The sequence below is a fragment of the Phodopus roborovskii genome, unplaced genomic scaffold (genome assembly GCF_943737965.1).
Source record: "Phodopus roborovskii unplaced genomic scaffold, PHOROB, whole genome shotgun sequence".
Taxonomy (NCBI): Eukaryota; Metazoa; Chordata; class Mammalia; order Rodentia; family Cricetidae; genus Phodopus; species Phodopus roborovskii.
Window position 1 is genome coordinate 34,008,278 of NW_026126416.1, and position 26,756 is coordinate 34,035,033.

General features: G+C 45.5%; 2 protein-coding genes across 2 annotated transcripts; one reads left to right on the forward strand and one right to left on the reverse strand.

The window, feature by feature from the left end:
• Nucleotides 1–4,989: 4,989 nt before the first annotated feature.
• Rmdn3 (regulator of microtubule dynamics 3) lies at nt 4,990–26,343 on the forward strand. Its single transcript, XM_051183686.1, has 13 exons — nt 4,990–5,109; nt 5,411–5,604; nt 8,130–8,322; nt 8,678–8,821; nt 16,445–16,727; nt 17,536–17,638; nt 19,856–19,916; nt 22,290–22,365; nt 22,508–22,585; nt 24,032–24,130; nt 24,375–24,428; nt 24,931–25,011; nt 25,660–26,343. The coding sequence occupies exons 2-13, from the start codon at nt 5,418–5,420 to the stop codon at nt 25,711–25,713; spliced, it is 1,413 nt and encodes a 470-aa protein (XP_051039643.1). The 5' UTR covers nt 4,990–5,109; nt 5,411–5,417; the 3' UTR covers nt 25,714–26,343.
• On the reverse strand, nt 23,183–23,407 carry LOC127221632 (barrier-to-autointegration factor-like). The gene has a single exon (XM_051183687.1). The coding sequence runs from the start codon at nt 23,405–23,407 to the stop codon at nt 23,183–23,185; it is 225 nt and encodes a 74-aa protein (XP_051039644.1).
• Nucleotides 26,344–26,756: the final 413 nt, after the last annotated feature.

The window sequence follows — 26,756 nt, forward strand, 5'->3', positions numbered from 1 at the left end:
CCCCCCGTGTGTGTGTGTGTGTGTGTGTGTGTGTGTGTGTGTGTGTGTGTGTGAAGAACCTTAGAAATCGGATACCACATAAGGCTACCATCACAAGGCACTACAGTGTCACCTTTTGGGGCAGAGCCAGCCAGATGAGTCAGATGTTCTGGACTGGGCAGGAGTTTGGGGTCTGTTTTGCTTACCTCTCAGCTGGGCTATGGAGGGTGGGAAGGTGATCCAGGGTGGGGCCAGGCCTTGCTTTGTCGCATTCACAAAACTGGTGTGCTGATGCAGCTTGAGATAGAGCTCTGTTTGGAACAGCCCATCACAGCACCAGCTCTCTGGCAGACTCACTCCTGCCTGATATCATCTTTAATATCCAGGAGGAAATGAGTTCCCTGCCTGACTGCCTGCCTGGCCCCCCTGTTCCCTCCTTCCCGCCAGCTTTTATGGATTGCTTCAGCTGCAGGGAACAAGGATGCTGGAGCTGAATCCTTTGCCTCTCTGTTGCTCCTTTCCTTTGTCTTTTTGAGACAGGGTTTCACTATATAGGCCAGGCTGGCCTTGAACTTGGGCTGAATTCTCCTGCTTTTGCCCAGGATTGCAGGTTATGAGCCACCATGCCCAACCCTAGTACAGGTAAGCTTTGAGGACAAATTTTGAGACAACTTTCAGGAGTCTGTTCTCTCCACTGTCAGATGCAGGTGAACTCAGGTGTCCTCCTCAGTGGCCAGCGTCCTTGCCTTCTGAGCCATGTCACTGGTCTGTTCTTCCCTTTTGAAATATGGTCTTGTGTTACTTTGTGTCCCATAAATATGCACAATTATTATGTGCCAATTTTTGTTCATTTTTATTTATTTACTTATTTTACATATTTGTTTTTGTTTCCTATTGTTTTCCAGACAGGGTTTCTCTGTGTAGCCCTGGCTGTCCTGGAACTCGCTCTGTAGACCAGGCTGGCTTCAAACTCACAGAGATCCTCCTGCCCCTGATTCCTGAGTGCTGGGATTAAAGGCATGTGCCTTAATACCCAACCTTTTCATTTTGTATTTCTTTACGTGTGTTGATTTTTTCCAGATCCATCCCTCACAGTTTTACTCCAGTAAGTTCCCTCACATTTAGAATGGAAGAACAATGATGACCCACGTCCATCGAGATTATTGTGAAATCTGTATTGTACTTCAGATCCCTCCCATGTTAGCACACGTATGAAGAGCTTGTCATGAGCACATAGTTCGTACTAAAAGACAGTTTGCCAAACACTGCACATTCGCAGTGGTTTGCCGTTATTCATGTGCCTTGGTTTCCAGATGCTGTCCTACCTCATCCCAGACTTAATCTGAAAGGCCCCGATGTTTGTGACATCCACACTTCTCCATCACCACTCTCCAGTACACCTATTCTGTGTGTGTGTGTGGGGTCCAATAGTCGCCACCCCTCCCAGGAAAAAGTTCACGCAATGATAGACAGAGAAGCCATCCCATGGTCCCTTCAGGCACCTTGTGAAAGATGGCAAGTCCAGCAGAGACTACAAAGAGGGAAGCTGTGGCCCCTGTAAGATGGGGTTCATCTCTATAGCTCCAAGTTCCCCATCTCCACTCTTCAGCAACATCTGAAGTTAGGTACTCAACCATGGCTTCAACAGGAGAGCAGGGCTAGACTCCAGGCAGAGCTACTCAGACCTAAAGTGAATTTGGGAGACCAGGAGACCAGGGTATGGGCTCCCACCAGATCAGCTCCATTGTTAGCCCAGGACTCCTCGGAGCCGCTCAAAACTCAGAAAAGTGGGTGGCCCTTGGGGTGACCTAGAGACCAGACTGGGTCACTCCAGCTCTGGGTGACTACTTTGCCAGACAAAATTGATATGTCTACTTTTAAGAATCTCTGCCGTGTGATGGTGGTGCATGCCTTTGGTCCCAGCACTTGGGAGGCAGAGGCAGGTAGATGGATCTCTGTGAGTTCAAGGCCAGCCTGATCTACAGAGTGAGTTTCAGGACAGCTTTGGCTGTTACACAGAGAAACCCTGTTGTGTAAAAAAAAAAAAAAAAAAAAAAAAAAGTTTTTGAGCCAACTTTTCTTGTTTTTTTTTTTTTTTTTTTTTTGTTTTTTTGTTTTTTTTGTTTTGTTTCTTGGTGTTTTGTTTGTTTTTTTTTTTTTTTTTTTGAGTCAGGGTTTCCCTGTTAGCTTTGGAGCCTGTCTTGGCACTTGCTCTGTAGTCCAGGTTGGCCTTGAACTCACAGGGATCAGCTACCCTCTGCCTCCTGAGTGCTGGGAATAAAGGTGTGAGCCACCATAGCCTGGCTGAGCTAACTTTTCTATAGATGATAATGATGGTTATTATTATTGTTGTTGTACAAGAGAGGACAATGGAAGATATTATAAATGTTATAAATGAAGTGTCATAATACAACCCACTATTTTGTGTGCTAACTAAAATATTAGTTCTTAGTTTCTGTGTCCAAAACTTGTGAGTGTGGAGGCCTAAGGACAGCTGAGGGTATATGTCCTTGCTGTCTACAGGGTCTTTCTTGTCTCCATGGCTGTTCTTCTGATAGTAGAGCTGAGATTACAGATGCATGCTACTGTGTCCAGCTTTCTCAATGAGTTCTGAGGTTTAACATGTAGTTATTGCATTGCAAGCACATCACCAACTTTGTCATGTCCAGGGTTCATGCAGCCACAATGTTTTGCTTTGCTTGCTTTGGTTTTGGAGGGGTTTGAGACAGGGTTTCTCTGTGTAGTTCTGGCTGTCCTGGAACTCTCTCTGTGGACCAGGCCTGCCTTGAACTCACAGAGATTCACCTGCCTCTGCCTCCCAAATGCTTGGTTTAAAGGCATGCATATTACCACCCGGCTCCAAAATGTTTAATGACAGTGGAAATACCTAGCCCAGTCCTCCAAAAATCCTTAATGCTAGTTATCTATTGATCCTTAACCCTGTGTCTATCTTTAAATTGTGAGATACCTTACATGTGAATGAATACATTCGGAGCCTGGCAAATCTGTAATCCCAGCATTTGCAAAGCAGAAGATCAGAGAAGCCAGAGCTTAGCCTTAAGGCAAAGACCTGTAGTCCCAGGTGCTGGCAGAGTGAGGATTCAAAAGCATCACAAGTTCAAGGTCTGCCTGTGCTACAGAGTGAATTCAAAGCTAGCTTGGGCAATTTGAAATCTGGTCTCAAATTAAAAAGTACAAGAAAAAAAAAAAAAGATTGGTGATGTAGTTTATTGGTACAGCATTTGCCTAGCATTTGTGAGACCTGAGAGTCTGTCTCTAAAGCCAGAGGTGGGGAGGGAGAGTTTTGGAGGCCAGTCTGGCTACATAGTGATACCCTGACAAAGGTAGCAGAAAGGGTATGGCATCAGAACCAGTTTGAACACTCAGAATCAAATGCAAGTTTAAATATACTGATGGATAGCCAGGAGTGGTGGCGCAGGCCTTAATCCCTGCATAGGGGAGGCAAAGGCAGGTGGAACTCTGTGAATTTGAGGACATCCTGGCCTACATAGCGGGTTCCAAGATCAACCAAGGCTACATAGTGAGACACTGTGTACTGACTGGGTTTTATGTCAACTAGACACAACCTAGAATCATCAGAGATGAGGAAGCCTTTCTGATGAGAAAATGCCTACATAAAATTGATTTTCAAGACAGGGTTTCTCTGTGTATTATTCCTGGCTGTCCAGGAACTCACATTGTGGACCAGGTTGGCCTGGGACTCTCAGAAATCTGCTTGCCTCTGCCTCCAGGGTGGTGGAATTAAAGATGTGTTCCACCACACCTGGCTCTGTAAGGCAATTTCTTAATTAGTGATTGTTGGGGAGGGCCCAGCTCATTGTGGATGGGGACATCCCTGGGCTGGTGTCCTGGGTTCTATAAGAAAGCAGGCTGAATGAGCCGTGAGGAGCAAGCCAGTAAGCAGCACCCTCCATGGTCTCTGCATCAGCTCCTGCCTCTGGGTTCCTGCCCTGCTTCAGCTCCCACCCTGACTGCTTTTGATGAGAAACTTGTACGGAATTGTGAGTGACATGAATGCTTTCCTCCCCTATCCCCAGTAGCAATAATAACACTAACAAAGACACCCTGTCTCAAAAAAATAAAAACTACAAAATACAGCAAAAACAAAACAAAACCAAGCCAAACAAACAAACAAAAACCCTCGCCAGGTAAATTAATTAATTTTTTTCTCTTCTGGACAGAAAAATAAATATTTCAGCTCAAGTTGGGCGTAGGATCTGCTTGCATGATAGGCAAATGCTCTGTCATTGATTTACACCAACAGTCCGATGATATGAGGGGTTTAAATTGATTTTTATTAATGTATTTATTTATTTTTTGATTATCCCAGACAGTTTCTCTGCATAGCCCTGGCTGTCTTGGAACTTGCTACTGTTGACCAGGGTGTCCTCGAACTCCGCCTACCTCCGCCTTCTGAGTGCCGGGATCAAAGCAGTGCGGCGCCCCACCACGCCCTGCTTTTATTTATTTATTTTTTAAATTTAATTAATTAAATTTTTTTTTTTTTTTTTTTTTTTTTTTTTTTGATTTTTCGAGACAGGGTTTCTCTGTGTAGCTTTGTTTGAGACAGGGATCCACTATGAGTCCTGGCCAGCTCCGAACTCGCAGTTATCCAGCTGCAGCCTCCCTGGTGGCAGCAGGCAGAAGTCGGGGTCCAGCGAAGTAGGGACGTCTTGCGGATAGCCAACTGATCTACTCTAATTCCTTCTGGCAATGGAGCTGTTGTTTAGGGTTTAGTAAATGGTTTGAATAAAAAATCCGTAAACGACTAAGTCAGCCAGAAATAAAGACAGTGTTAGGAAGACAGTGGAGGGCGGCATCTTCCAGGTATGGGCAGCGTTAGATTTATGGAACACATTCTGGGAGCAGCGCCGAGGGACCCAGTGCCAGGACAACAAATTCCACCCCGAAGACTGGCACTCCCTAGCCCGTCCCGCTTCCGCCGGCTCCCGCTTCCGCCCGCTCCCGCACAGGTGGAGGCGGAGCCCATGCGTCATCTCCACGCGCATTCCCACCGTGCTCGGAGCACGTGGCGCGGATTAAGGACGTCAAGATCATTGACAGCGTGAGGCCGGTGTGGCTGCTGCTGCCATGGTGGCTGGCGGCCGGGTAAGGGTCTGAGTTGGTCTCCTGGGGCCAGAGTGACTTCGGGGGTGCGGGGAGGCCGAGAGTGTGCAGCGGGCTGCGAGGCTGCAGGGAGGAGGCCAGGGGCGCAATGGATCGGAGCTGCTACCCCCTGGCAGGGCGTCTGTCTGCGCCGGGCAGCTGCGGCACGGGAGGGACCAGACCTGGGTGCGGCTGTGGGCAAAGGGCTCTGCCTCGGGGTAGAAGAGCAGGCTAATGATTCTCTCCCTCTCGGGTCGCTCCCTTTGATTGTTTTCTTTTTCCTTTTTTTCCACGCCGGCTGCAGGTGCAATATGTCTAGACTGGGGGCCCTGGGCGGCACCCGCGCCGGGTTGGGACTGTTACTTGGTACTGCCGCCGGCCTTGGATTTCTGTGCGTCCTGTACAGTCAGCGATGGAAACGGGCCCAACGCCATGGCCGGAGCCACAGTCTGCCCAATTCCCTGGACTATGCGCAGGCTTCAGAGCGCGGGGGCCAAGGTAAGAGCACAGGCCATTACTTACTGATGGCCCTGGGGCTCGGGCTGTCTTTGGCAGAGCAGGTGGACTGGGCGGTGGAAGGGCTGTGTTTCACTCTTTTAGGAAAACGCATCGAGAAGGAAATCTGTACTCTCCTCTGATTCCAGGAAAGCTTGGTGTAAGAAGAATGGATAGCTTTCACCTTTAGTTCTGGTCAAACTCATGAATGTGTACCGAGGGCATTTTGCTCAGTCTTGGGTGAGGAGTGTGATAGACAGAGGGGCAGTCTGAAAGAAAGAAAAAGGAATAATCTGGTAAAAATGAAAAGCTCTGAAAGCTTGACTATCAAATTATGTATTAAAATGTGAAGGACATTTGGAGAGTAATCCAAGTTTTTGAAATCGTTTTTATGAAGGAAAATGCAGAGGGATTGTGTAACTTTGCCAGGGTTGTTACAGAGTAAGTTGCAAAGCTGGACCTGGCCTTTTGGTCCAGTGTACTTTCCACAACATGGGCTGAGAGCGCACTCTCAGCTGAAGCCTAGTGGCTGAAAGCCAGCAGGAACAGACTGAATGTGTTCCATTTCGTAAAGAGCCTTCAGGTTAACTCAATTGAGCAAAGCATTTAGGGCTTCAGATCTCTCTGCCCGCCTTATTTGGGTACTAGGTGCTTGTTGCTTAGATCTTCTCCCTTTGTGTGGATTGAACATGTTTTCTCTGACAGCCAATGTAGTCAGGTACCCTCTTACTCTCTGCCAACTGGAAATGTCAGTTCTGCACAAGTGTTCCCAGAGTTATCTATCACCTTAGATTGCAGCTGTCAGCATTTGATAACATGGTAGTAACGTAGCATGGCCAGGGTCCTGTCTTTCTCTCCTTCCCTTGTGCCTTGCTCATTTGTAATTTCTTAGTAGTGGTTCGTTCTCCTCTGAGGCTGGGAGAAAGCAGACACATTCTAGTATCTTCCCGGCTGTGCCGTGAGTACTGCTGGCCTAGGAGGCTACTAATTGCCTTTACTAAGAGGTGTGTGCAGGTCCTCTGTGGGCCTCCTTGAGTTCTTCTCTAGTGCACATTCCAGTCTAGCTGCTGTAAATGGCTACCAGGTCCCTACATTTCGCTGAGCTCAGTTCAGGGTGAGCAGCTTGAGCTTGGTAACAATGTTTTCTGATGAAGATGGCTGGTTGTTTTCCATGGACCTTTTCTTGGTGACTGCCCACATGTTCTCTTTGCTCCTCTCTGACAGCACTGTTTATAGCCTCAAGAAAGGCAGTTTACTATTTGTTGTGAGATCAGAATTTGAACAAACCCAATTTTTATTTTACTGTGTAATTGGTATCGACTACCTGGCATTTGGCACTATAAAGCCACAAACATTTTTTTTTTCTTTTTGTATTTTTGAGACAGGGCTTCACATAGCTCAGGCTAGCCTCAAACACTTTGTAGCTGAGGCTAGTCTTGAACCTCTGATCCTCCTGTCTCCACCTCTGAAGCACAACCACTCCTGGCCAAAGGTTTTTCTTTGATTCTAGCAGAGCAGCTGTCCTGTCTTCCAAGCACCACACCCTCAAAGGCATTTTACATTATATCTGCTGGGTTCTAATGGTTTTTCAAGCAGATAGTCTTTCTTTACTTTTTTCTTTCCTTTTTTTTTTTTTTTTTTTTTTTTTTGTTTCATATTTTTCATGACAAGGTTTCTTTGTGAGACAGTCCTGGCTGTCCTGGAGCTCACTCTCTAGACCAGGCTGGCTTCAAACTCACAGAGATCCTCCTGCCTCTGCCTCCTGAATGCTGGGATTAGAGGTGTGTGCTACCACTGCCCAGCCAGATAGTCTTTCTCTAGAGATTGGGGCCTTAAAGGTTGTATGTGTGTGTGCACATGTATGTAGGTGGCCTATGTGTGTCTGTGTGTGTATGCACAATGGTGTGTAGGTGGTGTGTGTGTGTGTGTGTGTGTGTGTGTGTGTACACCAGTATGTAGGGAGGTTGTGTGTATGTGTATATGTACACCTGTGTGTAGGTAGGGTGTGGTAGGCATATTCCACAACATACCTGTGTGGAGATCAGAGGACAACTTGCAGGAGTTTGTTCCCTCCCTCACCATGTGGAACTTGGGCTTGAATTTAGGTCATTAGCTTTAGCAACAAGTAATTTTACCCATGAGTCATCTTATTGGTCTGGACTTTTCCGTTTTCTTTCTTTCTCTTTTCCCTTCTGGATAGTGACCTGGAACTTGTACTGTGGCTTAGCTGTGAAGTGTATGCCCTCAGAGGCTCAATTACTTCTTTGTGATTGAATTTCAGGAGAAGCAGATGGCCCAGCATAGTGTTGCATGCCTTTAAACTTACAGCTCAGGAGGCAGAGGCAAGTAGATCTCTCTGGTCTACATAGTGAGTTCCAGGACAGCTGGAGCTACATAGACCCTGTCTAAAAACAAAACAGAGCAAGAGAAGCAAATGCTCTAGAATTTTAGGTTTGAGCCATCCCTCCCACCCCCAAACACGCACACCGAATCCCATGGGTGTCTGTCTCCTGTTCCCTGTGCTTCAGTAATGCAGTTGCGGGCCATCCCGGGGGAAGCTGGAGATGCTGCAGTGCTGCCCAGCCTCGCACAGGAAGGACAGGAGAAGGTGCTGGACCGCCTGGACTTTGTGCTGACCAGTCTTATGGCACTGCGGCGGGAGGTAGAGGAGCTTCGGAGCAGCCTGCAAGGCCTGGCTGGGGAGATTGTTGGGGAAGTCCGGTGAGTGCCCTGGTCTTTTGCTTTGCCGATCCCTCAACTTTGCCTGACTCCTACAGCTTTTCAGCTGGAGTGTGTTCTGCCTCTTCTGGTCTCCTTAAGAAACAAGCCCCTTTTATTATTGCTAATCCAGTGTGGAAGAAGCTGCGTATCTGGTTCCTTTCCCTTCCCAAGTGCCTTGCTGCCCCTGTATCCTTTGGGCTACTGTAGCAGCTCAGCCTCTTCGTTCTTCCCCATTTAGTCTGTCAAGCAGGTGGCTACCTTGCTCTCCTTCCTTGGTCCTTTACTGAGGGAGGAGTGAGGGGAGGCAGGCTGTGTGGGTCCTAATGTGCCCTCTGGGATGTGGCCTGCTTTCTAGATCTCATATAGAAGAGAACCAGAGAGTGGCTCGGCGGCGCCGCTTCCCTTTCGCCAGGGAGAGGAGTGATTCCACTGGGTCCAGCTCTGTCTACTTCACGGCCTCGTCTGGGGCGGCACTCACAGATGCCGAGAGTGAAGGAGGGTGAGTGGCCTCTCCCAAGGCCGTTACAGCTGCAGCTGCGCGGGATAATCAAAAGATTATCAGAATCCAAACCAAGGCGCCAGAAATAATGTTTGAATAAAAGTAGGGGATGACTGACAAACAGGGATGCTTGCTGTTGTTATGATGTACATCTGTTACTTCTCTGAGTTGACTTTTTTTATGTTATTTTTAATTTTATGCATATAAGTGCATTGCTGGTGTGTGTGGGGCCTGCAGAGGTCAGAAGAAGGCACTAGATCCTCTAGAACCAGTTACAAATGGTTGTAAGCAGCTACGTATGTTCTGGGAACCGAACTTAGGTCCTCTGCAAGAGTAGCAAGTGCTCTTACTTGCTAAGCCATCTCCCCAGTGTAGGACTTTTTTTTTTTTCTTTTTTCATCATTTTTATTTTACTTATTTATTTATTTATTTATTTATTTTGTGGGCATTTGTGTGTGTCATCACAAGGGCTTCCTTCGTTTCTTTCCTTGAGTGGCAGAGCAGGTTGTGCTCAGTCTGTAAGCCTGTCATGTCCTGTTCTCCTTTGGCCCATGCTCCTTTGCTACTGTACATTGGGGAGGTGAGATCTGATGATAGGACTTACCACGAGGGGAGACAGCAGTGGGCAAGACAGTCTCTTCAAGCTTGGTCAGGGGAAGGGCTTTTTAATTTTGAGCCACAGCTTCATTCTGAAACTTTGGTCCCAATGACAGTCTGATTCTGTCGGTGGCAGCATTTACCCTCTGTGCTGCTGGTGCCAGTCACCTAGCTGGTCTGCGAGACTTAGTGGCTGATTTTTCTCCTGGGTGGCCTCTGTTGACCTTTGTTCCTCCTCAAGGAATAGACTGGATTAGAGAACAGCCAAACTGTCAGGTCAGAGCAGCTGAGCTAACTAGAAGCGAAAATCAGCCATTCAGGACACTGTGGAGCAGATTCCTCTCTTTAGCAGGCAGCTTGTAATGCTGGTACCATCGATTTACTTCCTCTGATACTGTGCTAAGCGCCTTAGCAGTGTTTTCTTACTTAATCCTCATAATAACCCTGTGACCTGGGTTCTCCCTCTCAGATGGGGAACTTGAGCTTATTGAGGTTTGACACCCGGACCTAGGTTATACAATTTCCAAGGGCAAACTTAGCCTGTCTGCTACTAATCCCATTGTCCTGACAATCTGATTTATCTGCAGCTGTGTTTGAGTCTGTGATCTGGGGAGTGGCTTGGTCTTCAGGGCATGTAGGGCTATATTGGCACATTTGTGGCATGTTCTTGGGAGTCCTTCCCATTGGTTGAGATGCCACAGCTCAATGCCCAGGAAGGGCCCAAGGTGCAGTAGTAGTTCTCTTACTTTAGTCTTGTTAGTGTAGGGGGTTGTTATTTTCTCCTGCTTCTTATTTTTTTCTTTTCATGCTGGGGATCAATCCCAGGACCTCACATGTGCTAAGCAAGTGCTCTGCCATGGGCTTAATCCTAGTCCCTCGTTTGGTTTTCCTACAAAAATTAAGAATAAAATTACTAGCTGGGTGGTGGTGGCACAGGACTGCAATCCTAGCACTGGAGAGGCAGAGGCAGGCAAATCATTGTGAGTTTGAGGCTAGCCTCATCTTCAGAATGAGTTCCAGTTATACAGGGAAACTTTGTATTAAAAAAAACCAAAAACCAAAAGAAATAAAAAAATAAAAGGAAGAATAAAATTACTGTCTGTCCCTTTTCATATTCCTGCCATTGGTCTTTAATGGCAGATTTTTTTTTTTTCCTTTTGGTTTTGTTTTGTTTTGAAGACAGGGTTTCTCTATGTAGGCCTGACTGTCCTGGAACTCACTCTGTAGGCCAGGCTGGCTTCAAACTTAGAGAGTCACCTCTCTGCCTCCCAGGTGCTGGGATTAATGGCGTGTGCCACCACTGCTTGCTCTGGCAGATTTGGATTTTGCTCAGGTGCCTCTTGAACGTGGTTTACTTTTGGTGCCAGGGCTTCACATGTGTTGCAGAGCCCACTAATGGGTAATGAGCATCCCAAACAAGTGAAATGTTGGTGTAGAACTCAAGTCTTTGCTCATTGTTGTTGTTGTCTAGATGTCTGATTTCTAATTGTGTACTTGAGGGCTAGTAGAACTTGTCTTTTGTTTTGTTTTTTTGAGACAGGATCTCACTATGTAGCCCTGGCTGTCCTGAAACCCAGCCAGGCTGGCCTCAAACTTAGAGATCCTCCTGCCTCTGCCTCCTGAGTGCTGGGATCAAAGGCATGTGCCTGTCTTAGAACTAGTTTTTTCAGTTTATCCAACAGTGTTCTGTCAAGAGGGGCTTCCTTAGACCCTGTTAGAGGTGGGAACAAAAATTACATACATTGCAAGGATACAATTGACAGTGAGTACTGGGACTAAGGAACATCTCTGGGAAACCTGATGAACTAGGTTACTTGGATGGGAGACTGATGGTTGAGTTTTTTCATGTGTATGATCTATGTATGTGTGTGCCTGGAAGCTAGAGAGGACTAAGGATATTCTGTCATATGAGTCTACTTTATTTCCTCCAGACAGGGTCTCTCACTGAATCTGGGGCATGGCTAGTGGCTAGTAAGCCCCAGCAAGCTTCCTGTCTTTGTTTCCCATAGTACAGGGATTATAGATACACAAACATCATCTGGCTTCTGGGGATTTGAACTCTTACCTGTTGAGCCATTCCTCCAGCCCTATTGAGTCTTTTTTTTTTTTTTTTTTTTTTTTTTTTTTTGATGGGGGGGTTGGTATTTATTTTTGTGTATTTGTGGCTGTGTAAATTTATATGCTCCACACATATGCAAGAGCCTGTATAGATTAGAAGGGGGCATTGGATCCATTGGAACTGGAGTTATAGGAGGTTGTAAGCTGCTGTGTGGATGCTGGGAACTGAACCAAGGTCAGCAAGTGCAGGTAAGAATTCTTAACTGCTGAGCCATCTCTCCAGCTGTTTGAGCTTAACATTTTTTATGATTTATTTTATGTGTATTAATGTTTTGTTTGCATGTATTTATGTATATCGCTGGTGTGCCTGGTGCCTGAAGAGGGTATAAGATCTCCTTGAGCAGAAGTTAATGGATGGTTATGAGCCATCTTGTGGGTACTGGGAACCAAACCCAGATTTTCTGAACAAGCAACAAGTACTTTTAACCATTGAGTCATTTCTTCAGTCCCTGGTTGACCTTTTAAAGAGGGAACAACACGCTGGGCAATGATGTCACACACTTTTAATCTCTGCACTCAGGAGGCAGAGGCAGGTGGATCTCTGAGTTCTTCCATTGACCTCTTATACTCACTTTCCCCTAAATTGTGTTCTTTTTTGTAATAATAATAATAATAATAATAATAATAATAATAACCATCATCATCATTTATAAGTTGGCTCAGCCAGGTTGTGATGGCTCACACCTTTAATCCCAGCACTCAGGAGGCAGAAGCAGGCAGATCTCTGTGTGTTTGAGGCCAGCCTGATCTACAGAGTGAGTTCCAGGACAGGCTTTAAAGCTGTCTGGAAAAACAAAAACAAAACAAACAAAAAAAATACAAACTTGTGGGGTCAGCCAACTATGGTGGTACACATGGGTAATTCAGTATTCAGGAGTCTGGTGATTGGAAGTTCAAAGCCAACCTAGAATTATAATAGTAACTTTGAGGCTAGCTTAGAGTACTTTGTAAGAGCCTATGTCTTAAAAAAAAAAAAAGACATAAATAAGTTCATCTCCTGGTGTCAGTGGGTCCAGAGTGGGTGACTTACTGTGTGGGTGCTCGCTGGAGCACCCATGGCTCCAAGGGGCAGGGTAGGGCAGCAAAGGGAGGATGGTTTTCTTAATTATAGCTTCACCAGGCTCAGCCCCATGACTGATCCTGTGGCACGTGAAAGCTGGTGGTGTTGCAAGACTCTGGCTTAGCTGGCTGCTATCTGGAACAGTGACCATGGTAAATAATTTTTTCATCATGATAGGTGCCATATAGGTCAAGGGGAAATTCTGGGTGTAGGCCATAAACTCTGAAATGGTTTTAAGCATGTGTACCGTAGGGAGGAAAGAGCCTTGAGGGATGATGTGGTAGACTCTTCCACCGAGAGCTGCCCTTCCCCCAGTTGTTGGCCTTTGATGACTTCACTAGACTCTTTCCATACTTGCTTCAGACCAAGCCTGTCTCATGGGCTGGCTGCTCACTGGCCTAAGACAGGTCACTTTCTGCTTCTTGCTCCATGCCTTTGTTTAATCTTTTGTTTGCTGGGTTTTTAATAGTTTATTCTTATTTTATGTGCATTGGTGTTCTGCCTGCGTGCATGTCTATGTAAGTGTGCCAGATCTTGGGGTTACAGTTGTGAGCTGCCATGTGGATGCTGAGAATCAAACCAGGGTCCTCTGAGACCAGTTGATGCTCTTAACTGCGGAGCCATTTCTCCAGCTCATTTGCTATTTTTGAAGACAAGATTTCTCTGTGTTGTCCTGGCTGTCCTGGAACTTTGTAGATCAGGCTGGCCTTGAACTTAGAGATACATCTGCCTCCCAAGTGCTGGGTTTAAAAGGTGTGTGCCACCACTGCCCAGCTAGGCTTTCTAAAATTTCTTTTTGTTACAAATCTTTTTTATTTATTTATTTCTTGTGTGTGTGTGCATGCACAAGTGTGTGCCATAGTTACACAGGTAGAGGTCAGAGGACAACTTTCAGTAATTTGTTCTTTCCTTCATCATGTGGGTTCTGGGTCTCAGGTTGTCATGCTTGGTTACAGGTGCCTTTACTTGCCAAACTGTCTCACGTAGCCTGTATTTCTTCTTTCTTCCAAATAATGCATTTGAGCTTCCAAGTTGTTGACTGGCAGTGGCAGAAGCATTGTGCAGGTTTGTGAATTTATTGCCTGGGCGTTGTACCAAACACAGCTTGATGTTTTCCCTGAAGGGCCCAATATGCCTTTAAACACCAGCTTCCCAGGCAACTCAGCCAAGCATTTTCATCGTTACTCCTTGAGCCCTTTCTGTTACTTTAAGTCTTATGTGGCTCATCTCTACTACGGAGAGCCTCCTAGGCTTGGGACACAAGCTTGGTAATGACTGAATGTACCAGGCTCAGCTCTCTAATGGGAACTAGGAGGTCAAATAAAATAGCAGCAGGAACAGACATGTGGGAAGCTGAATCTTTCATTTCTAATTCATCAGCTTTCTGTAAGGAACAGAGAACTGTGGGAACTCTGTGTTTCTCTTGAGTACTGATCTGAAAAGCCTTGGGGCATGGTAACCAAGTGAAAGCCACTCTGGTAGATTTCCACAAGGGTCAGAGGTAGAGGGTAAGGAACGTTGTAAATAGAGTAACCCTGGCACATAGCAAATCTCTTTTCAGGCCCCTAGAAGCCTGATTGTTGTCATAATATGAGACTTCAGCTTGGTGTGACTGAACTTGGAGGTGTAATGAGCTGTAAAGCCTCCCTGTTTCAGGGGGCCCTGTTAGCTCTCACTATAGTGGCATCAAGGCCCCTTCTCACCTCTGCTGCTCCTTGGCCATGCGAGTCTGGCCTTTAAGGGCCAGGGAAAAGGTAGCAGAGCCAGGGAAAAGGTAGCAGAGCCAGAGCAGTGCACGTGGGAGTGCTGGAGGCACATCTCCTGTTTGAATCTCCCCAGCATATGGTCTCCCCTTCTCTAGCAAAGAGAACCACCAAGATTTCAGGCTCTCCATACCAGTTAAATTACTTACCTCATTTTACTTTGGCCCTGGGGATCTCATTTGGGCAGGTTATGTCCATGTTCTCTAACTTGTCCTTGCGTGTTCTCACTCATCAGTGAGTCTGGTACTTTTCCTTGTTCCTTTAATCTCTAACTGCAAACTGCTAGAAGGGAAAGATACTAGGCTGATCATTCATAAATATCATGCTGTTTCATATGGTCTTCCTGCCCGGCAGGGTTTCTCTGTGTAGCCTTGAACTTGTTATGCAGACTAGACTGGCCTCAAACTCACAAAGATCTACCTGCCTCTGTCTCCCGAGTGCTGGGAGTAAAGGTGTGTGCCACCTGGCTCCTGCACGTTCTTGCAGTTGATGCTCTGGTTGCCTTTTCAAATAGAACAGAAGCTGCTCTAAACAGCAGCAATCAACTGTTTAGACTGGGACCCCCATTCTGCTTACTCTCTTGGTGCTTCTAGACCTCACCAGAGTGGCTTTCCAGATGGCAGTACCTTTGTCTGTGCATTCAGGCAGATGTTAGGTTGTCTCACATGGGCAGAGACTGCCTTGTTTTGTTTTGTGTTGGCCACAGGGAGCCTGCCTTTATTCTTTACTCTAGGAAGGTTTGCTCCCAAATGAAATATAAAAATTTCCCAGTGCTCCTGGGAGGGCTCTCTGGTGTCTGTTTCTGGCCCCTGGAAACCCTACTTTGTCCCAGGCCCATTTTATGTCTGATTTGGCCTGCCAGTTAGGGATGCGACCTCATGAGCTGCTGGTGGACAGAAAACTTAAAGACACTTGGCTTCCTCTGTAGTGGTGGCTGCTAAAAATCACCTAGCTTATAGAAGCCCCAGAGATATTACCTTGTAGGGGTTAGCAGCTGGAAAGTGACTTCTGTCACTCTTCCACATTCCCAAGGCTACTTCTACTGTCAGTGAGGTTTGGGTGACTTGGTCACAGGTACAAGTTTGAGAAAGAGATTGGGAAATGAATGGCTGTTGCTCATGCCTCAGGCTGGCACCTACTCAGGTTGGTTCTGGCAGAGGTTTGACTGATAAGGATGATTAGCAAAAGCTCCACCTGTGTTTGTAAGGTCACTTCCTCCCAACCTCCTCCAGTCTTTCTGTTGTTTTGGTGCTGGGGATTGAATCCAGGGACTTGTGTGCATGACCAGCAAGTAATCTAGCAACATGTACCTAACCCCCTAGTTCTTTTTTGTTATATTAAAAAGTTTTACTGTGCATATATATGAATGTGGCATGTACCCGCCACATGTGTGGAGGGGCAGAGGACGACTTGCATGAGTTGGTTCTTTCAGGTCATCGAATATGAGCAGCAAGACTTTCAACCCAGGTATCTCACCAGCCCTCTTTTGGAGATACTTTTTGTTTTGTCTTATATAGCCCAGCTGGCTTCAAACATGCTACGTAATCAAAGATTACCTTGAATTCCCGATCCTCTTCTTCCCAAGTGCTGCAACCTAGTTTTTGTTTTTGTTTTTTTTTTTTAAAGATGTACTTTATGCATATAGGTGTTTTGTTGGCATGTACATCTGCACATCAGAAGAGGGCATCAGGCTCCATGGGATTACAGTTATTGACTTGTGAGCCACTATGTGGAGGCTGGGAACTGAAATCAAGGCTTCTGGAAGAGCAGCCAGTGCTCTTAACCACTGTGCCATCCCTCCAACCCCATGCAGCCTAGTTCTTACACATTTTTTTTTTCCTTTTTGCTTTCTGCAGTTTGAGTGGTAGCTAAACAGAGGGATCTTATATTTGACTCTGACCAGCACACATCCCCTAGCTGACTGGATACTTCTTTCTTTCTTGATCATTCCCTAATAGTTCACTTTCTCTTGAAGACTAGTTTCTACCCTTACGTAAGAAATGACCTGGCTCCATGGACAGCAATGCTGTATAGTTCTGGAGAACAAATCCCCTGCCTTAACCCTGTCACTTAATTCTCTGGCAGTTATACAACAGCCAATGCTGAATCTGACTATGAGCGGGACTCCGACAAGGAGAGTGAGGACGGTGAAGATGAAGTGAGCTGTGAGACTGTGAAGATGGGGAGAAAGGATTCTCTGGACCTTGATGTGGAGGTTGCTTCAAGTCCAGCATCGGGTGACTTGGAGACTGGTGCCTCAGGCCTCGATGACATGTGGCTGCTCCTGCAGCAGGCAGATGAGCTGCACCAGGGCAGTGAGCAGAACAAGCGGAAGGGCTTCCAGCTGCTGCTCAACAATAAGCTGGCGGTGAGACTCCAGCTGACTGGTTGGCTTCCCCCTCAGTGCTCTCTTGAAGCTGACACTCCCAGGGAATGAAAAAAAACCCCACATGGTTTCTAACCCAACAAAGCCACAGAATCCTGAAGCAGTACTGCCTACCCCACAGCTTCCTGCCCAACATGGTTTTCTTCCTCCTGTAGAACTCTCTGCAGACAAATGCAAAGGACCCAAATATTTGTGCTCCCCCCCACTTTCTTCTGTTTTCCTTGAGACAGTCTGAATCTGCCTGCCCTACTTGAAATTTCTATTATAAGTGACATTGTGTAGGTCATCCAACAATTCCCTAGGCTCATAAAACCAAATTTACTCTGCAAATTCCTTCCTGAAATTAGAAACTACCCTCCACCCCTTGAGGCAGGTCTCACTAAGTAGCCCTAGCTGGCCTCAAACTAATACAGATCCATGTTCCTCAGCCTCCTGTGTGCAGAGATTAAAGGTGCAGGCCACCGTGTCCAGCAGAATTCTCCCTCTGAGCAGTTTCATATGTCAGCCAAAGACTTCTTTTGCTGTGTCTCATCATATCTTCTTGGAATTGACCTTCCATCTTGGCACTATTAGGAGGTCAAATGTTCTTATCCAGCAATTGTGCAAGCTATCAACTAGAGATAATGTATCCAGTTTACTGTGCATGGCCAGTTGTGGAGTGGGAAGGCTGGGTAGAGAGGTTGCCAGATGTCAGTGACTGTACTACTATCTTGGGAACATACAATATGGGAAGACCAGGGCCCCATTCCTCATGGATGAGGAGACTCATTTATTCCCTTTTGGTCTACAGTATGGAAGCCAACAAGACTTTCTGTGGCGTCTGGCCCGAGCCTATAGTGACATGTCTGAGCTTACTGAGGAGGAGAGCGAGAAGAAGTCATATGCTCTAAATGGTAAATGCTGACAGGTACATGATGGGAATGGTACCAGCTGTGCAGTTACAGCTGAGCCGTTTGAGGCCCAGATACTGTGGGGCAGAAATAGTATAGTCACTCAGTGGGGACAGACTGGCTTCCGAGGCCTCCTGCTCCCTAATAACCCAGTAGCATAGGTGCTTATTGTTTTTAATGTTGCTGTTGTGGTCATATTGCTCTTTTGACTTCCCAACCAGAAAGAAGGGTGCCTATCTTAACCAGAGTCAGGAGGATAGAGATTCTGAGACTGGGTGCACTATGTATATGTCCACCCAAGAGAAAAGTTTGGGAGATTATTGCTGGCTTAATTTATCTGTTTCCTAAGTCTACTTTGGAAGGTATAATGCAATTGAATCATCCTGCCCTTAGGACTTGGCCTTGTCAGTCATGAAGTAAGAATCTGGGAACTTTAAAATCAGAATGAACTGGGTGTGGTAGATCACACCTGCAATCTCAATACTTGGGGGCTGAGGCAGTGAGTTCGAGGCCAGCCTAAGTTACATTGTGAGTTTCAGGTTCAATTGTTATTTAGTTTTTCTCTTTAAAGGTTTCTCCTTTTAGCTAGTTGGTAGCACATACTAGTACCCAACATTTAGGAGGATTGAATTTGAGGTCAGCTCAAGCTATATGAGACCCTGTCTTAAAAATAAATAGAATTGCAAGGTGGTAATGATGCACACCTTTAATCCCAGCACTCCTGAGGCAAAGGTAGGCAGATCTCTGTGAGTTTGAGGCCAGCCTGGTCTATAAAGAGAGTTCCAGGACAGCCAGGTCTACACAGAGTAACTGTCTTCAAAAAAATAAAAAAAATAGGGGCTGGAGAGATGGCTCAGTGGTTAAGAGCACTGACTGCTCTTCCAGAAGACATGAGTTCAATCCCAGCAACTATGTGGCAGCTCACCATTGTCTGTAACTGTAACTCCAGGAGTTCTAATACCTTCACACAGACAAACATGTAGGCAAAAACACCAATGCACAAAAACAAAAACAATTTAAGAAATTAAAAAATGAGTTCTTGAGACAGGGCTTTACTATATAGCTTTAGCTGTTCTGGAACTGGCTACATAGACTGGGCTGGCCTCCAACTTTCAGCAATTCTTTTACCTCTATCCCCTAGGGCTACAACACTACACTCATGGAAGAGATGGCTCAGCAGTCAAGAGCACTGGCTGCTCTTCCAGAGGACCTGGGATCAGTTCCCAGCACACACAGGGTGGCTCATAACTCCAGTTCTGGGGATTCAGACATCCTTTTCTGGTCTTTGTGGGCACCAGACATATATCTAGGCAAAACACCCTTAGATGTTAAAAGGTTTGTTTTAGTTAGGGCAATAGTGGTGCACACCTTTGATGCCAGCACTTGGAAGGCAGAGGCAGGAGGAACTCTGAGTTTGAGGCCAGCCTGGTCTATAGAGCAAGCTTCAGGACAGGTAGGTATTCTGATAGAATTCTTAAAAGTCAGTTGTGGCAGCAAAATCATTGGAACATAATCTGAGCATTCAGAGGCAGAGGCAGGAAGGTCATGAGTTTGAGGTGACCTGGGCTACACAATGAGACTGTCTTTTAAAAAAGTCTGGAAGATCATCAAGGGGCAGGGCTGATGGCTAAGTGGGCAATGTGCCTGTTGTACAAGTGTGAGGACTATAGGTTGTCCTGCCTGTAATCCCAGCACTTGGGAGGCAGAGGTGGGATCCCTGGGTCAGGAACTCTTTATGAGAGTTCGAGGATAGCCAGGACTATGCAGAGAAACTCTGTCTAGAAAAACAAACATTTCTTAAATTATGAACATTTTTCTAAATAAAATATAATTGTATCTAAATTTCAATACAACCTTATTGATACCACGAGTATCCTTAAATCTGTTTATGGACCCTTCAGAGTAAGGTCTATTGGAGTTTCTGTTGGTTCCTTTCTCATATTGAAATGCTAAAATGTACTTTAAGAACATCAAGTAGGCATAAAGAGATGATAGGTTGGAACCAGGAACACTACTTGTAACCTCAGTACTTGGGGGTGGAGGCAATCTCAAGTTCAGGGCCAGTCGGAGCTACATGGGGAGCCCATATCTCAAAATAAAACAGAGACAGTTCAAGCTAATGGAGGTGGGGAAGCTGTGCAAAGCAGCCATTCTTCCTGCGCTGCTTCTGGTGGACGTGTGCACAGGAGCCTGTTAACTGGGTCTACCCCTGTCTTCCAGGAAAAGAAGAAGCAGAGGCTGCTCTGGAGAAGGGAGATGAGAGTGCGGGAAGTCACCAGTGGTAATAACACCCTGCAGGCCTTTAAGAAGACCAGAATAGGCCCTTTTCTTTGCCCTGGCAAGAGGCATTTGCTTGAAGAACTAGGGTGGGGGTGGGGGCACTGGTTTGAATTCCTATATGCTAACCATACCCTAGTTGTCAGGGCAAGGAAGTATGCTTTGGGAGATGCTCTGGAGGGTAACGCCAGGGAAAACACAAGCATTATTCTGCTGGTGCAAACAAAACTGAGTTTTTTTCCAAGAGTCACTCTGGCCACACACTTGGTTTTGAGCTGTTCAGGGAAGCTGAGACAACCTGAAATTCCTGTCCTACAAAAAAGCTCTTTTCCCTAGCTGTAACCCCTGGCTGGTAGTAGACATTGGCTTCTTTGGTTGATTTGCATGAGAAAAAGATGTGAGCTTATACATAGGAAATTCAATGATCAACTTAATAGAAATTAATTGCTTACTGGGCTGAGGTTATAGTGCAGTGGTAGAATGCTTGCCTAGCACACATAAGGCCTTGGTGCCATACTCAGCACCACACAAAAATAAACCCAAGACTCCCCCAGTGAGTCCTTTTGTGGTCTTTTGGGAGACAAGTTTTGCCACTGGCTTGTGGCAAGGCCAGTTTATGTCCTGGGACCTGATCCCAGCATCTGTTTTAGTTAAAAACGTTCGTTCTTCTTCCACTGTCCTTTGCTTTTCAAATCTCTACCCTCAGATTGTAAGCTGAGAGGCTGTGTTTTTCCATCTATGGCTGAAACTTTCCGTGCCAAGGGTCTGCTCAGAAGCCAGGTAACTGTTTCTAGGTATCATTGCTCTCCCTGGGCTCTCAAGGATGAAAATCGGCAGGTTTTTTAAAGTTATTCCTAAGGAATAAGTATTTGGATTGTACATGGAAAATGAGCCCAAGTATGGTACAAACATACCCTCCCACCCCTGCAAGATATTAAAAGAAACTCTGGCATGGGAAGACATCATTGTTAACTTTGCTTCTAGTACTGGGTGTTTGGGGCAGAGGACAGGTAAATAAGTCCTGCTGGTTTCTGTGTGTGTGTGTGTGGTGCTGGGAATTGAAGTCAAGGTCTTGCACTGTGCACTCTATCACTGAACTAAGTTGCCCACACTGCCCTTAGAAGCTGGGGTTAGAGGTGGGTGGGGTGGTGAGATTAAGTAGATTAAGGCACTTACTTAGCAGGGCAAGTCTGGGGACCTGAGTTTGATCCCAAGAATACATGTAAAGAGAGAACTGACTCCAGAGTTGTCCTTTGACCTTCACATTGTATCATGGGATGTGTTTGTAAACACACATTAAGTTTAAAGTGTTTATAGTGCAGTGGCTAGGAGCACACACTGCTGCTCTTCCAGAAGACTCAAGTTTCCAGGTCCCAAGTCAGGTGGCTCCCAACCGATGCCCTCTTGTGGTCTCAGTGGACACTATTCATATGCACATTGTTATACAGACACATTAAGTTTGGATTCTCCTGGCTTCTCAAATGGCATTTATCACTAAACAAAGACCTTACAATATGCTAGGCAAGTACTTTACCACTGAGATACACTTCCCAGCCCCTGTAAGACAAGCACTAATTTGTTCCTCCTGTTCCATTGGTTCCCATGTTAACAAAGGTCCTTGAGCATTTCATTTGACTATGCTGGAAACAAGACTCCTGCCTAATGATACACTACCTGTATGTTTCTTAATTTAAAGAGACCTAATAAACAGCCAGAGGTAAAATAGTAAGAACACACTCAGACGTCTATCTTGCACTTTGATGCTGATTTCTCAGATTGTTTGCAGTATTGGAGTCAAACCCAGAGCCTCATGGTGGCAGGTCACTAAGGTGTAACCTAACTGCTCTTCTAAGTTTTCGTGATAACCTATGACTATATGAAAAAGGGACATTTAAAGATCTGCGTTGAGACCTTGTCTGTTTTTGTTTTACACAGTTTTGCTATGATAACTCTCCCTAGTCTGGTACTTGATACCTATCAATCAATCTTTCTCAGGCTGGCTTCCAACTTGAGACAAGCCTACCTCAGCCTTGTGAGTGATGCGATTACTAAAATGTGCCACCACACTTGGCTAAATGTTTTAAAGTATAAAGGAGAGATTTACTTTGTGTATGTGTATTGGGGGGGTGTCCAGCAGGGAAAGGGCCTAAAAAACAAACCAAAAATCAAAACTTACAATTACATTAGAGAATGATTATAAGCCCTCTCCTAAGGATTAACTGAGACCATGATGAATCTAAGAGGAGAGTTATTTATAGCTGAAAAGCACATTCTCGATTACCCTTATGCAGAAGGGAAGTGTCAGCACACATGGGCATCACTCCACTCCCTGCACTCAGTGCAGTCCTTGTGCCTGAGCTTGCTGCTTCCCCCTCAGGTATGCAGTGCTCTGCGGTCAGCTGGCTGAGCATGAGGGCATCTCCAGGCGTATCCAGAGTGGCTTTAGCTTCAAGGTGAGGACAGGCTTCTCTTTGCCGTGTGCTGGCCCAATCCCCATCCCTTGCTTCCTTAGACCAGCTTTCCCACAGTCTTGGAACTTTGCTGCTCTTTTCTGAGGAACCCTGGGTTTGATGTTAGTTGGTATTTTCTCTTTAGGAACACGTGGACAAAGCCATTCAACTTGAGCCAGAAGACCCCAGGAATCACTTTCTTCTTGGCAGGTGGTGCTACCAGGTGAGCTGTATATACAGTTCAAGGCCAATCTCCAGCACAGTCCTCAGTGTTCATCCTATTCGTAAATGTTCCTGTTTTATGTAGCCCAGGCTGCCTCAGACTAATGATCTTCCTGTCTCAGCCTCCTACGTGCTGGGTTACAGGCATGTGACATTAGGTACTGATTTTTTTTTAATTAGTCTAAAAAGGTCTTTATAAGGGATAAGGATAGTGACTTAATTTTTTTTGGGAAAAAAAAAAAAAGAGCCAAAGGGCATCCAACAGATCATGAAAGGAGGGAGAAAGGGGCCAGGAATCCACTCAGGAAAGCTAGCTGTTGTCATGGAACTGCAGGGGGAGAAGGGGCAAGGCATGCAAGCACAACAATTTTAAAGAGGTTGAGATGCTGAGGGGAGAGAAATCCCAAAAGACCTTAGAGTACACGGGAAGTGAGTGTGACAATGGTAATCTCTTCCCTCATGGAGGACAGGGGGGAGCCCCACCCAGCTTCAGACTCTGGAGACTCAATTCTGTGGCTGGGGGGGGGGGAAGCTGAGGCGTCCCCAGAGTACATTACAAGAAGGCATCACACCATTCTCAAAGGCACCCAAAGCAGTCCTAGGACTGCTTGGCATTGGCACCACACGGGTCTTTCAGCCACTCTCGGAAGAGGTCTTCATCTCTCTTTAGCACCAGAAACTGGCCAAGAACCACATGAGCCTTGTCAAAGCCCCTTTCCTCCAGCTTCTCGCCCAGGACTTCACCAATCCTGGACAGGCTCCCCACTGGCTTTTCCCCCATGGGCTCTGCCACGAGGTCACGATGCTTTTGGGAAGCTGTCATCTTGACCAGGTTTAACCTGCAGCTCCAGGTCTGGTAATGTCTCCTCCAGCCACTCCTACCGGTACCTCAAGCTACTAGAATGTTCTCTAGATACTGCTTTTAATGCATAACATTCTGTATATATGTATATACTATTCTCAAAGCAACTTTTGACAGTGCTGGTGACTCAATATAGGGAGTCACACTCTATAGGCACTCTGCTATCCTGAGAAGTTGGTTCTCTCCTTCAGTCATGTGAGCACTGTTCAGCTCTAGGAGTTGGCAGCCAGCAACCTTACACTGTTGAGCCAACCTGGTAGCCTGAAACTTGTTTTTTTGGAGATGGGATTTCATGTAGCCCCAGACTGTCTTTGAATTGATTCTCCTGCATCTAGAGTGTTGGGATTAGAGGAACATGACACCATGTTTGGCCCAACAAATGTCTTAAAACCTATTTAGCCAGGCAGTGGTGTCAAACACCTTTAATCCCAGCATTTGGGAGGCTGATCTGAGTTCGAGGCCAGCCTGGTCTACAGAGGAAGTTCCAGGACATCCAGGACATTTAGAAAAACCCTGTCTTGAAAAACCAAAACCCAAAAACCAACCTTGTATTCATTCACACTATCTTTTTTTTTTTGGTGGTAGGTTTCTCACTTGAGCTGGCTGGAAAAAAAGACAGCTACAGCCTTGTTCGAAAGCCCTCTTAGTGCCACTGTGCAGGATGCGCTACAGAACTTCCTAAAGGTATCAAGGGAATGGTGGGTGGAAGCCACACTGGCTTATTCTCGAAGGTGTGTTTTTTAGTTGGGGATAATTTTGTACTTACCTTATTTTGAGGGAAAATCAGAACTATGAGGTGTTTATAAAAGTGTTAATTTCCTGACACACTAAATCAATCTTGTTACTACTGTATAGAGCTTTCTAGTACCTAAACTCTAGCTTGAATGGAATGCATGAACCTCTTAATAAAGTGATTTTCTTTCTCCAGGCTGAAGAACTACAGCCAGGATTTTCAAAAGCTGGACGAGTATATATTTCTAAGGTAAATTCACCTTTAACATAGGTGGAAATAATGTTGTATTTCTGGGATCGAAGGCTCTATGCTCTGCCACTGAGTTATCCATACTGTTAAGCCCCTATTTTTTGAGAGCTATATTGAGGTGTTCTAGTAACAAGATTCTCAATGGCTCAAGCTGACCTTTAACTCAAGGCAATCCTCTTGCCTCTGAATGTTGAGTGAGGTTATTAGCTGTAAGCTACCATATCCCTCCTGCCCCTGCCCATTGGTGTTTTCAAGGCAGGGTTTCTCTGTGTAGTCCTGGCTGTCCTTGGACTCACTCGGCAGACCAAGCTGACCTCTGGGATCAAAGGCATGTGCCACCACTGCCCTGCCTTTCCCCCATTTCCTTTGAGACATGGTTTTGATATATAGAACACCTCCTGAGTGCTGGGATTAAATGCACTGTGATACTCAGCTTCTGGGTACACATATACATGGTCTTTCTGATCTCTTCATGTTTTTAAGTTTTCATTGTTTTTCTCAGTGCTATAGAGAATTAGGAAAAAACTCTGAAGCTAGAAAGTGGATGAAGTTGGCTCAGGAGCTGCCAGATGTCACTAATGAGGTAAGATAGTAATTTCTTTAAAGACAGTGTTTCAAAATGTAGCTTTAGTCTGACCTCCATCTGACCATCATGTTTTAGGATTGCAGCAAAATACCAGAACTTAGCTTGGTAATATTTTGTGTAGGGATGGTATGTGTGTGTCCTGACTCAGGACACACCTCAGGTCCTTGCCTTCCACCTCCTTTGAGACAAGGTCTCTTTGTTTTCACCACTATGCATGTTGAGCTAGCTGGCCAGGGAGCTTCAGGAGATTGAGTCTCCATCGGCTTTTCTCATCTCCCTTAAGATCTGCATTTACATCCTGACACTAAAATGTCAGGTGTTTTACTGTTGCCCACCTTCCCCCCCAGGCTTCAGTAAAAAGTTTAAAGAGACTTTAAATACTGATTTCTGCCACAGAGTCACCTTTCCCAAGAAAGTTTACCATTTTATGTGGAGTTTCCTACATGCTCTGCAATCTGTCTCCCTTATGTGAGGTGCAAAATGGAGGAGGCAGATTACATAAGACTCCAAGCCATTGTGGGGAAAGTTAGGAGAGGAAGACTGGTAACAGCTTAGTATAAAAGCAAAGGGCCCTTGTCAGGTTCTAGTGAGTAGGCGAAAGCTTAATTCTGATTCTGTACTAGATTTGCTTTCTTTGTCTCCTAGGATTCAGCTTTCCAAAAAGAATTGGAAGATTTGGAAGTAATTTTAGGAAAATAATCACATTTCAATGACTACAATTTAAATGGAGAAAAGAAAATCAAGTTGCTTTTTTTTACCCCCTGTGACCCCAATGAGTTCAGGAAACCAAGCAAGATTGGTTTAGAGGATGTCCTGACCTCTGAGGTCTGACTGCTACTACCTTCATCCCTCAACTTCCTATGTTATCAATTAATTTATTATAATCTCTTAATCTAAAACTGAAGATGGACTTGCAGTTTAGGCTTCTGCTTTCTTCCTCTTAAGTGAACTCCTGAACAATCACGACAGTATAGCCATAGGATTAATTGTGGAGACAGCCCAGAAGGCTAAGAGCTGAGAGGACAAAGTAGCAGGAGTGTCTTCTAACTGCCAGTGAGATAGATGAACATCAAAAAGAGCCATGGCAACAAAGCATAGGACTGTACTAATATCCAACAGATATTTATTGTCCTAAAGTCATACCCTACCTATGAAGACAAGAGGAGTCGTCAGCACAGTCCAGTTACTGCCCTCTTACCATCCATTATGTAGACTCTTCCTGTATTCTTTGGGTGAGGGGCTGGACCACATGACTTCCAGAGTTCTGGCAGCTTTTGGGATGACAGCACTGGCAAAGGGTTTATAAATATATTTTGAAAGTGATCTGAAGAGGTGCCTGAAATATTTTTTTGGTACAAATTTGAAATAAACTAAATTTGATTAGAAGGATAATTTGTCTGTTTCCATTATTTGACAACCTCAGATTTCCTTCCACAGAAGACTTGAAGACAAAAATAGTGCATCAAACACTTTGGGCTCTTTATATTTTCAGAGAGAAAAAAAATTGACTTATGTGTGTGAGTGTATGTCACATGCGTGCTTATCTGAGGGAGGCCAAAAGAGGAATTGGGTCTGGAGCTAGAGTTACAAGCTTTCTCAGCCACTTGGCATGGGTGTTGGGAATGAGACTCAGGTTCTCTGAAAGAGTAGCAGGCACTCTTAACCGCTGAGCTATCCGTCTAGCAGTAAGAAACAGGAGTCTTTTTTATCAAATACTATTCTAATCTTTATCTTACTACTTT

Excerpts from the sequence above, each read along its gene's own strand:
- LOC127221632 (XM_051183687.1), bottom strand. The coding sequence starts at position 23,407 with ATGACAGCTTCCCAAAAGCATCGTGACCTCGTGGCAGAGCCCATGGGG.
- Rmdn3 (XM_051183686.1), top strand. The coding sequence starts at position 5,418 with ATGTCTAGACTGGGGGCCCTGGGCGGCACCCGCGCCGGGTTGGGACTG. Across the intron at positions 16,728-17,535 it reads TGCTCAACAATAAGCTGGCG|TATGGAAGCCAACAAGACTT; the intron begins GTGAGACTCCAG and ends TTTGGTCTACAG. Across the intron at positions 24,131-24,374 it reads CGCTACAGAACTTCCTAAAG|GCTGAAGAACTACAGCCAGG; the intron begins GTATCAAGGGAA and ends TTCTTTCTCCAG.